The sequence below is a fragment of the Canis aureus genome, chromosome 10 (assembly GCF_053574225.1).
Source record: "Canis aureus isolate CA01 chromosome 10, VMU_Caureus_v.1.0, whole genome shotgun sequence".
NCBI classification, from domain to species: Eukaryota; Metazoa; Chordata; class Mammalia; order Carnivora; family Canidae; genus Canis; species Canis aureus.
Window position 1 is genome coordinate 22,655,877 of NC_135620.1, and position 12,914 is coordinate 22,668,790.

Below are 12,914 nucleotides of genomic sequence, written 5' to 3' on the forward strand. Positions count from 1 at the left end.
TATAAAATGGTTCAATCACTTTGGAAAACTATATGAGAGTTTCTTAAAAGTTAAATGTACATTCACCCTATACTTGAAGGTATTTACTGATGAAAAATAAAAGCATGTGCCCATACAAAGACTTGTATACAAATATTCACAGTAGCTTTATTTTTTAACTACAAACCAGAAATAGCCCAAATGTCCATCAGTAGTTAAACAGGTAAACTAACTCTGGTATAATTATGAAACCAAATACTACTTAGCAATAAGAAAGAATGATTTAAACATTTGATAAGATGAATGAATCTTAAAACAATTGTGCTGAGGGGCACCTGGGTGGCTCAGTCAGTTGAGCATCTGCCTTTGACTCAAGTCATGACCTCAGGATCCTGGGATCCAGCCCCACATGGGGCTCCTTGCTCAGAGGGAAGTCGGCTTCTGTCCTTCTCTCTCTCCCTCTGCCCCTCCCCAACTCATGCTTGCTTGCGCTCTAATAAACAGTAATCGTGCTGAGTGAAAGAAACCAACCAAAAAGAGTACATGTATAATCATTCTATTTAGTTTTTGAATTGTACATGTTTAGTGACAGAAATCAAATTAGTGGTTGCCTAGGGATGGGAAGGGCAGAGATTACAAGGAAGAGAACATTACAAAGTATCAAGGAATATTTGGGGTATACCAACAAGAGGAAGGATTAAAAAATATGAATATTTCAAAAGACACAGAAAAAGCATGTGACAAAGTACAACATCCATCCATCCATCCACGATAAAAACCCTCAATAGAGCAGGCTTAGAGGAAACATACCTCAACATAAAGGCCATATTATGAAAACCCCACAGCAAACATCATCCTCAATGGGGAAATACTGAAAGCTTTTCCCTTAAGATCAGGAACAAGACAAGTCTACTCTTACCATAGTACTAGAAGTTCTAGCCACAGCAATCAGGAAAGAAGAAAGAAAAGAAAGAAAGAGAGAGAGAAAAAAAATATTCAAACTGGTAAGGAAGAAGTCAAACTTTCACTATTTGTGGATGACATTCCATATACAGAAAACTGTAAAGACTGCACCAAATAACTACTAGGATTAATAAATGAATTCAGTAAGACTGCAGGATACAAAGTCAACATACAGAAATCTGTTGCATTTTTATACACTAATAACAAAGTAGAAGGAAAAATTAAGAAAACAATCTCATTTACAGTTGCACCAAAAAATAATAAAATACCTAGTAATAAATTGTTTAAAAAAGATTTTATTTATTTATTCATGAGAGTCACAGAGAGGGAGAGAGGCAGAGACACAGGCAGAGGGAGAAGCAGGCTCCGTGCAGGGAGCCTAATGTGGGACTCGATCCCAGATCCCCAGGATCAGGTCCTGGGCCAAAGGCAGATGTTCAACCGTTGAGCCACCCAGGCATCCCCCTAGTAATAAATTTAATCAAAGAGGTAAAGATCTGTACTAGGAAAACTACAAAACGCTAATGAAAGAAATTGAAGAAAACACCAACAAATGGAAAGATAATCCATGCTCATGGATTAATACAAATATTGTTAAAATGTCTATACTATTCAAAGCAATCTAGATTTAACACAATCCTTATCAAAATACCAATAGCATTTTTCACAGAACTAGAACAGATAAGCTGAAATTTGTAAGGAACTACAAAAGCCCCTGAATAGCAATATTTTTTTTAAAAAAAGATTTTATTTATTTATTCATGACAGACAGAGAGAGAGAGAGAAGCAGAGAGACAGGCAGAGGGAGAAGCAGGCTCCATGCAGGGAGCCTGACGTGGGACTCGATCCCGGGTCTCCAGGCTGAAGGTGGCGGCGTTAAGCCGCTGAGCCACCCGGGCTGCCCCTTGAATAGTAATCTTAAAAAAGAATAAAACTGGCGGTATCAAAATCCCATATTTCAAGATATACTACACATAGCTATAGTAATCAAAACAGCATGGCACTGGCAAAAAGACACACTGATCACATAGATCAATGGAACAGAATAGAGAACCCAGAAATAAACCCATGATTATACAGTCAATTAATTTACAACAAAAAGTGCAAGAATATGCAATGGGGTGGGGGACGCCTGGGTGACTCAGCCAGTTGAGTGTGCAAATCTCTTGGTTTCAGGTCATGATCTCATGAGTTGGGACCAACATCTGGCTCTGTGCTCAGCAGGGAGTCTGCTTAAGAGTGGCTCCATCTGCCCCTCCCTCCACTCATGCAAAAGTTTTCTCTCTCTAGAATAAATAAATAAATCTGAAAAGAAAGAAAAGAAAAAAAAGAAAAGAAAAGAAAAGAAAAGAGAAGAGAGAAGAGAAGAGAAGAGAAGAGAAGAGAAGAGAAGAGAAGAGAAGAGAAGAGAAGAGAAGAGGAAGCCCAGGTGGCTCAGTGGTTTAGCACCACCTTCAGCCCAGGATATGATCCTGGCGACCTGGGATCGAGTCCCACATCGGGCTCCCTGTGTAGAGCCTGCTTTTCCCTCTGCTTGTGTCTCTGCCTCTCTCTTTCTCTCTGTCTCTCATGAATAAATAAATAAAATCTGTTAAAAAAAAAAAGAAAAGAAAAGAAAAAAAAAGACAATCTCATCAACAAATGATGTGGGGAAAACCAGACAGCTACATGTGAAAGAATGAAACTGGACCACTTTCACACCATTTTTATTTTTATTTTATACACAAAAACCAACTCAAAATGGATTAAAAGCCCTAAATGTGAGACTTGAAACCATAAAAATCCTACAAGAGTGTACAGGCAATAATTTCTCTGACAGTGGCTATAGTAACATTTTTCCAAGTATGTAAAAATAAACTATTAGGACTATTTCAAAATAAAAGGCTTTTACATAGCAAGGAAAACAATAAAACAAAAAGACAGCCTACTGAATGGGAGAAAATATATGCAAATGATATATCCAGTAAGGGTTAGTATCCAAAATATATAAACAACTTATACAACATAACACCAAAAAATAAATTTAAAAAAATGGACAAAAGACAAGAACATGTATTTCTTCAAAGAAGACATACAGTTGGCTCACAGACACATGAAAAGATGTTCAACATCACTCATGAGAGAAATGCAAATCAAAACCACAATGAGATCTTACCTCAAACCTGTCAGAATGGCTAAAATAAAAAATACAAGACACAACAAGCACTGCTGGCAAATGTGGAGGAAAAAGTAACCCTTGTGCACTGCTGCTGGGAATGCAAACTGGTGCAGTCACTCTAGAAAACAGTGTGGAGGTTTCTCAAAAAATTAAAAATAGAACTATTCTATGATCCAATAATCACACTACTGGGTATTTACCCAAAGAATATGAAACTACCTGTTCAAAAAGATAATAAGCACCCCTATATGTACTGTAGCATTATTTGCAATTGCCAAATTATGGAAGCAACCCAAGTGTCCATCAATAGATACATACATACATACATACGCATATATACACATATATGTAAAATAGTTGTAGTGACACACACGTAATATATACATATAATGGAACATTACTCAGCTATACAAAAGAATAAAATCTTGCTATCTGCAACATGGATGTGTCTAGAAAGTATAATGCTAAATGAAACAAGTCAGTCTGAGAAAGACAAAGTACCATATGATTTCACTTAAATGTAGAATTTAAGAAAACAAATAAAAAAAGGAGACAAAAAACCGAGACTCTGAAGTCTAGAGAACAAACAGATGGCTACCAGAAGAGAGGTGGGGGGAATGGGTGAAATGGTGAAAGCATTTAAGAGTACACTTATCATGATGACCAATGAGTAATGTACAGAATTGTTTAATCACTATACAGTACACCTGAAACTAATACAGCACTATACTAATTATAGAGGAATTAATTTTTTACAAAATTTCAAGATTTTATTTATCTGAGAGAGAGAGAGAGAAAGAGAAAGAGCACAAGCAGGGGTCAGGGCAGAGGGACAAAGAGATCCCCACTGAGCAGGAAGCCCGACAGAGGGCTCAATCCCAGGATGCCGAGATCATGACCTGAGCCAAAGTCAGATGCTTAAGGGACTGAGCCACCTAGGTACCCATCCCCCCAAAAAAATTTTTAAGAGAAATATTTGGAGTAATTGATATGTTAATTGTACTGTCATAATGGGTTTACACATAAGTCAAAATATCAAATTTAAAACATGTTCTGTTTATTGAATATAATACTCAATAAAGCTACTTAAAATAATATACTTGATAGTTTATTTTTTTTCTTTTAAAGATTTTATTTATTTATTCATGAGAGACACAGAGAGAGAGAGAGAGGCAGAGACAGAGGCAGAGGGTGAAGCAGGCTCCATGCAGGGAGCCTGATGTGGGACTCGATCCCGGGTCTCCAGGATCATACCCTGGGCTGAAGGCGGCGCTAAACCACTTAGCCACCAGGACTGCCCGATAGTTTGTTTTTTTAAGGATTTTATTTATTCATGAGACACACAGAAAGAGAGAGGCAAAGACATAGGGAGAGGGAGAAGCAGGCTCCATGCAGGGAGCCTGATGTGGGACTTGATCCTGGAACTCCAGGATTGCGACCAGAGCCAAAGGCAGAGGCTCAACCATTGAGCCACCCAGGCGTCCCTACTTGATTGTTTAAAATGTAAGGGATAATAATGTATTGTGCGGTTTATAACATACAGACAGCAACATGTATGATAAAAGCAGAAAAAATAAAAAGGAAATGAAGTTAAACTGTTACAATTAACCTGTATGCGAAATGATGTATTAAAGTAATCGTACGATGTGATGCTGTAAACCCTAGAGCGGGCACACAGACACACACACACACACCTGGAGAACTCATACTTCCCTATTTCAAAATTCACTACAAAGCTATAGTACTCCTGACAGTGTAGTAATGCCATAAGGCCAGATACATCGGTGAAAAAGAACTCAGAGTACACAAAATACCCCTCACATTTATGGTCAATTTATTTTCCACAAAGGTACCAAGGAGATTCAATGGGATATCACAACCACAATGGTAAACCATGTCACACCCACTGAAACAGCTATAGTCAAAAAGAAGGGTAACTACTCAGCCAGGATTTGAAGAAACTGGAGCTCGCATACACTACTGATGGGAATATAAAATGGAACAACTACTTTGGAAAATTATCAGACAGTTCCTCAAAAGATTAAACACAGTTACTATATGACCCAGCAATTCCACCCCTAGGTGGAATAACCAAGAGAACTAAAAATCTACATCTACACACTAATGTTTACAGCAGCAATTTTCATGATAGTCCCAAACTATATAAGGGAAAGGAGGAGAACTGAGTGGGAAAAATTAGAGAGGGAGACAAGCCATGAGAGACTCCTAACTCTGGGAAACAAAAAAAGGGTGGCAGAAGGGGAGGCGGGTGGGGGGATGGGATAACTGGGTGATGGGCACTGAGAAGGGCACTTGATGGGGTGAGCACTGGGTCTTATATTCTATGTTGGAAAATTGAATTTAAATTTTTAAAATGTAACAAAAAAAAAATAGCCCCAAACTGAAAACAACCCAAATGTCAATCAACTGCTAAACATAAACAAAATGTGATATATCCATACGATGAAATATATTTAGCCATAATATGGAACAACATCGTGCTAGTGCTTTGCCCAGTGGCAGTTTCAGAACCAATGAGGTTTATCCGAGGTGCGATTATTGCTAATTAAAAACATCATGCTAAAAAAAAATAAAAATAAAAATAAAATAAAATAAAAACATCATGCTAGATGTAAAAGACCCAGTCACAAAAGACCACATATTGTCTAATTTGATTTATATGAAATGTTCAGAATAGACAAATAAATAGAGATATAATGTAGATTAGTGATGGCTTTAGGGCCAGGGTAGGGGGCTGGAGGACATAAAAAAGTGACTGCTAAATAGTATAGGGTTTCTTTTTGTGGTGATAAAATGTTCTAAAATATTTGTGGTGATGATTACACAACTATGAAAATACTAAAAACCAGTTAACTGTACATTTTAAGTTACTGAACTATATGGTGTATTATACCTCAGTAAAACTGTTACCTAAAAAAAATTATGAATGGACTTGCATTCATAAGCCAGAACTATGAACTTATGCTCAAAGTCTTCTAATGAACTCAAGCTTTAATTTTGCAATTAAAAAAAGATGTATACCTATTAAATAATTCAAGGTAGGATATTAAAAATAATTATTTTAATCTGAAACGATCTCAAGAAAGGGAACAAAGAAAGAATTGTTGAGACAAAGAGAAAACAAACAGCAAATGGTATATTTAAACCCTACAATATAAAAAAAACTCCACAAAAAAAAAAACCCTACAATATCAATTACTACATTAAAAAGAAATGGTTTTAAACACTCCAAGATTAAATGCTAGAGATTGGCAAACTGCAAAACCAAGACCCAACAATGCTGCCTATAAGAAACTCACTTTAAATATAAAGCCACCAATAGATTAAAAATAAAAGAATAGAAAACGTTAAATTGTGTTAACAGTAAATTAAAAGAAACCTGGAGTGACTATATGAAGATCAAAATTCTAAAGTAGATTTTAGAATATGCATAATATCAGATATAAAGATGGACATCTCATAATGAAAAAAGGGGATCAATTTATCAGAAAGAAAGCATAATCCTGAAAGTGTACATACCTAATAACAAAACGTCAAAATACATGAATCCCAAATGGCCAAAACTGAGAAAGGAAAACAGAAGAACCCACAAATAGAGGTGCAGATGACAACACTCTCATTATTTGATAGGACAAACAGAAAGACAGTAAAAAATGTAGACAACTAATTACTCTCAACCAACTTGATCTGATAGACACAGAACATATTCTATCTAGCATACATAAAATACTCACCAAGAAACTTGATTGTGTACTGGCCGTAAAACATTAAAGTACATTTTTAAAAACTGAAATTATACTGTTTACATTCTCTAACAAGAATACAAATAAATCAGAATCAGTAATAAAACAGTATGTGGAAAATCCTCAAATATTTGAAAATGTAACCACATGCTTCTAAATAACCCATGGATCAAGGAGGAAGTCACACAGGAAATAAATAGGACATACTAAATGGTAATAAGAACACAATATATCACAATCTTGTGAGATACATCTAAAGTAGGGCTCAGAGGCAAACTGATAGTTTTAAATACAGAAAACGAGAAATGTTTATGATTAATGACCTACACTTCCATCTGAAGAAGTTAAAAGAAAGTAATGAAACTCACAATAAGCTGAAAGAAAGCAACTGCAATAAAGGAAAAACCAAAGAAATAGAGAGCTGAAAAAACTAAAAGATGGTTCTTGGAAATGATCAATAAAAGCAACAAACCTCTAGCTAGACTAATCAAGGAAAATGAAAAAAGAGAAAATACAAATCCCTGATTATCAGGGAGAAAATGACTTTACTAGAGATCCTACACAGATATTAAAAGAATAACTTTATATTATAAATAACTTTGTCAATAAATTTGACTACTTAGATGAAATGAAAAATTACAAGACTAACACAAGGAAAAGAAAATCTGAATAGCTCCATGTCTAAGGAAAAATCTGAACTTATAATTAAATACCTTCTAATAAGGAACACGATGGGCCCAGAAGGCATCACTGTTGGAAGTATATTAAAATGTTCAAGGAAGGATGAAAACTAATTCCACAAACCGTACAGAAAACAGAGATGAAGAGAACATTTCTGTGCTCCTTTTAAAGAGCTACAGCTACCCTGATACCAGAACCAAAGATATTAAAGAAAACCAGAAACAAAATCTCCTACTCCTGCCACCACCACCACACAAACACACATACACACACACAGGCATACGATCTGAACTGATACTCAAAAAGAATGGTCAATAAGGTCATAAGAAGAAGAGGTTCAACATAATTAGTTGTCAGGGAACTACAAACTGAAACCAGGATGAGTCACCTTTACATGTCCAGGAAAATGGCTAAAACTAAAAAGACAATACCAAAAGTAGAAAAGGATATAGAATAAATCAAATACTGCTGAGGGATGTGAGTGGAGTGAGGCAGGAGCATGACACAACTGCTTTGAAAAATAGTTTTTACTGTAGTATAAATTTAACATGAATTCAATATATGACTCAGCAATTCTACTTTTTACCATATAACCCAATATTTATCCTTGAAAAAAGAAAACTTAAGTCTACACAAAGGCTTGTTTTATAGTCTATTCTTAATAGCCCAAATCTGGAAAAAACCCAAATGTTCATCAACAGGTCATAGATACACAAATTCTGATATTTTCATACAACACAAATAAAAAGAAAACTCAAGAGTAAAAACGAACAAATTACTGATACATTCATAATCATGGAAGAATTCCAAAAGTATATGCTGAGCAAAAGAATGAAAACATATATACAATAGGAGTACATATGGTATGGATTCCATTTATATGAAATTCTAGAAAAAGTACAACTTCTCTAGACATAAAACAGGTCAGTAACTGAGGGGCCAATGATGGGGGTGAGAGGTAGAATGCAAAGAAACATGAGGGGACTTTTGGCAGTGATGGAAATATTCTAATTCTTGATTAGGATGGTGGTTACACAGGTGCATATACTTACACACCTGTACATTAAATACATGTGCATTTTTTAGGCACCCATAAGGTTGATTTAAAAAGTAAAAGAATGTGATGGCACACATAGAGGCAGAAAGTTACATGTCTCCCTTACATTATACACAAAAATAAATTGGGCTAAAGATAAACATAGAAAACAAAATTACAATTACATTAAAATAAAAAATAAAAGGGTATGCTTATGATCCTGGGGAAGGAAAAACCTTCTTTAACAAGACATTATAAAAAGTAAAAGCTTCACAGGGATCCCTGGGTGGCGCAGCGGTTTGGCGCCTGCCTTTGGCCCAGGGCGCGATCCTGGAGACCCAGGATCGAATCCCACGTCGGGCCCCGGTGCATGGAGCCTGCTTCTCCCTCTGCCTGTGTCTCTGCCTCTCTCTCTCTCTCTCTCTCTCGCTCTGTGACTATCATAAATAAATAAAAATTAAAAAAAAAAAAAGTAAAAGCTTCACAGAAGAGAATGATCTACTTATTTATCAAAATTAAAACCTTCCAGACCATAATACTTAAAAGGCCTCTAATTTGGGAGATGTATTTGTAGCAGCACACAGAAGAAAATATTAGAATCCACAATTCAAACACAAAAACAAATCCTCCGGAAACTCTTTAGGTGAAGGATGCAATCCCAAGGCTGAAGAAACAGGTAAATTTACTCACACAGATGACAAATGTGTAAAGATGATGAACCTTGCTAGCAATCTAGGAAATGAAATGCCATTCTGCACTCAAAAGATTAGTGCTTAGAGTAATAAACGGTGGTGTGCATGTGAGGAATAAGAGGGAATACAAATGGGGAGTGGTGACTGGTACAACTGATACAGAGGAAATTTGAGAATATATATTAAGTATATAGTCTCAATACTCAACAATTCTACTTCTTACTTTACCCAAAAGAAACTCATATGCACACAAGAAGGCATCAAAAAGATACCCACAAAAGCAATGTTTACAGAAATGAAACTTGACAACCTAAATACCAAAGGAAAATAATAGAACTAAGATACACTTATACTATGGATGTAAATAAAGAAGTGAAATACCTCTATATGTAATCTAAGATCTTTTTATAATAAAGACACCATAACATGGAATGGTCTCTAAGACCTGTTGCTGATTAAAAAACCAGAACAAAAGATCTGGGCAGAAACAAAGTCAATGAGAGAGTGCTTACATACAATGATCACATGCGTATGTCTGCAAATCCATGTGAAAAGACTTGCAAAGGTATGCGTGGAAGTTGCTCTGGTAAGATGGAGGAGGCAACACTGGGGAAGGCTATTATTAGGAGTTCTGGTCAAACTCCCACAAGGAGAATATATTCTTGCATGATCCGTGTAAATATAAATTAATGTTAAAGAAAAACACATCTTCTAATTGCAGTCACACTTGGAATTGTTGTTTGTGGAACCTCTTTCCACAGCACATTAGTATGGTTGTTACGTCCAATGGAAAAGGGGTCCTCAGACAAAAGTTTGAGAAGCCCTTACCACCTGCAGCCTAGAACATTGTAACAGGTTGCAATAAACCCCGATGCCTTTTAATTCTCTTCCCAATTGCCTTCAAAGCTTTTTCAAGAACCTCTTAATCCAAGTCACTCTTGATTCCATTATCTTGTTTTATTTTCTTCACAGCAATTACCACTATTTGAACTTATGTATTTATTCACTTATTGTCTGTCTCCCACTAGAATGGAAATGGCAAGACAATTTTGAATTTATATGATTTCAGTCAAGCCATTTAGAGTTTTCTAACAGTACCAAAGACACATGTTATTTACTTACCTTAGTTGGAAAAGGAAATTTGGAAGGTTCTGTTTTGCATGGTGTATGAATAGCCGTTAGAGGGGGAGGCCATGAATGCGTCATCTCCTGAAACGTAATTATTACAGTTTGTTTTCAACCAGTTCAAGGATAAAAATTACATAGCTAAAAACCAGATTTGTATTATAAATGCTGGTTTCATGATAGCTCCTCCAAAAGTATACATATTTAATCAATAAATATTAATTAAGCACAATTGTGTGCAAGGTACTATGGGGTAGGAAGTAGTCAGATAAATAATATACCCTCCCTGGCTTCAAGCTTAGAGTTAAGATGATGAAACCTGTGAATTGTCACAGAAATCAGCCTGTAATCAAATACAAGGTGCACAGTATAATGCTACTGAGGAAGAGCGTGCTGTGAGAACAGGAGGAGGGGATAGTGATAAGAAAAGGAGCTAACATTTTTTGTGGACCTTTAATGGGCCAGATACCGTTTTGCATGTCTGTTACTCATTTAGCTCCCACAATGATATTAGGAGGTAGAGACCATCATTATCCTAACTCTATGTGTGATGAAATTGAAGCACAGAAGTTATTTATTAAAGATCACATATTTGTGGACACAAATGGACACAAAATTTCATCCTAGGAAGTCTGGCTGCAGAGCCCATTCGCAAGTTTTGGTCAGGTGGAGGAAACCAGAAGAGAGAGATCAAAAACACATGAGAAGGAAGACAGACAAGCAAGGTCTTAAGTATGATTTCATTCAACACTTTGTTTAATCACATGCCAACTATGTTCAAGTGGAGATCTGGATAAGATCACAATATATATGTTAGAGGAGCAAAGAGAAACATCAGATCTAGAATAAGGAGGGAGGGTTTTATTTCTGTCATGTGGTTCAAAGTGAGCCATTAGGAAGACTAAGAAAATACAATAAATTAAAGGTTGTTTAACTTTAGGAATTTACCCTGTGGTTATACCCACCCAGTTATGTAAAGATACATGTTCAAGGGGCCTACACTTAAAAAATGGAAACAACCTAAATATCCATAGCACAGATTAAATAAATTACCAGAAAGCCATACAATGGAACACCAAGCAGATAGTAAAATAAGGGACTTAACTACTGATGTGAAACGATGTCCTCAAAATACTATTAATTGATAGTCCATGTCCTAGTAAATGTTTAAATATGAAAAAATATATATGAAAAAAATCTCTGGTTACCTTTGGGCAACAGAACAACAGAAGGGGAAAGAGACATGGGCACTTGATACAATCTCTACTACTGGAATCTCATAAAACAGTAATTGCTCTTTCTCTTCTTACAATGCTTTATTTTTTTAATAGCATTTCATTTTCTGAAATATTGCATAATTATTTCCAATATGCAGCAAGAACGTCAGCTCAAAGGTGCAACACTATCATTATCAGTACTGTATCCAAAGAGCTTGATACATGGCAGGTGCTTCCTTATTAGAAAGCTGCAAATTAACCTTTTTTGTTCTTACAATAAACATATGTCATTTTTAGATTAAAAGTTTTTTCTTTAAGTTCATTATGGAGTTCCTAGAAACAGTATTGATTATAAACATCAAGAAAACATGAAAGTAATTTGGGCCTGCAGTTCCTTATGTACTGCATACAGGGAAAGGAAACAAACTCAAACACTCCAGGTTTTCAGTGATGGCATTTTACACCTCAAATACCAAAGTACTTTCAAAGGAAAATATACTTAACTCCATTAAATTAAATTAAATGACCTACTACATCCAAGGCCATGTGCCAAGCCCTGCATAAATAAAATGTAGAATAAATGGTCAGTATCATCAAAGAGATAATTAAATGCAAGAAAAAGATTCTTCCAGGTATTACAATGCTATGCGTTCCTGAGGTTTCAGAGAGAAATGATAAACAGTCCGTTACACTTTTTATATACGTGGCAACTGAGAAATGCATGCTGTATGAGATTCAAAAGAAAGAGTTACTATTGTGATCTGATGGTCTGACACAGGGGAAAGAAGGATTTCACTGGAATTCTAAGAAAAAACAGAATCTGTATATGAAGACAAAGGAGAAACCTATTTCACTTAAATTTACTTTAAAAAGGTAAAAGGGAAAGAAAGTGTGTGACAATTTGACAGAAGTGGTGAATCAACAGCAAGAGAGGCTGGAATCAATCTGTGAAAGGTCTACAATGTTCTATGAGGCTTACAGAATCACTGAAATTTCTAAGGTGGAGATTAACTTAGGAACATAATGGATTAAAGGGAGAATCTGGTAGCAATGCAGAAGACAGATGAGCAAAGCGAGGACTATACATTACAGTTCTTAAAGCTCAAGGTGACAAAAATGGAAATAAAGGAATGGTATTTTTAAGGAATATTCGAAGTGTACATGCAGTTATAAGCACAGGAGGCACTACTAAGAGAAGGAAGTCTGAGAAATCTGCCTTTAGATACACTGAGTCCAAAGAAGCAAGGAGAAATGCAAAGGACACACAACTACGAAGCAAAGAAGAGACATAAACTAGAA

At 35.8% G+C, this 12,914-nt stretch overlaps 1 protein-coding gene, 1 long non-coding RNA gene and 1 pseudogene across 4 annotated transcripts in view; 2 read left to right on the forward strand and 1 right to left on the reverse strand.

The window, feature by feature from the left end:
- AFF4 (ALF transcription elongation factor 4) overlaps positions 1–12,914 on the reverse strand; it is a 92,393-nt gene that overhangs the window by 40,097 nt on the left and 39,382 nt on the right. For 2 of the 3 annotated variants that reach the window (XM_077911644.1, XM_077911643.1), the window contains one exon: positions 10,396–10,482. The exons of the other annotated variant lie outside the window; for it this stretch is intronic. In XM_077911644.1, coding sequence (XP_077767770.1) covers positions 10,396–10,482 — 87 coding nt within the window. The remainder of the gene's footprint in view (positions 1–10,395; positions 10,483–12,914) is intronic. 3 annotated transcript variants of the gene reach the window in all.
- LOC144322091 (uncharacterized) overlaps positions 1–12,914 on the forward strand; it is a 55,021-nt gene that overhangs the window by 13,955 nt on the left and 28,152 nt on the right. The window lies entirely within an intron of this gene.
- Positions 5,606–5,688, forward strand: LOC144322878 (U4 spliceosomal RNA; annotated as a pseudogene).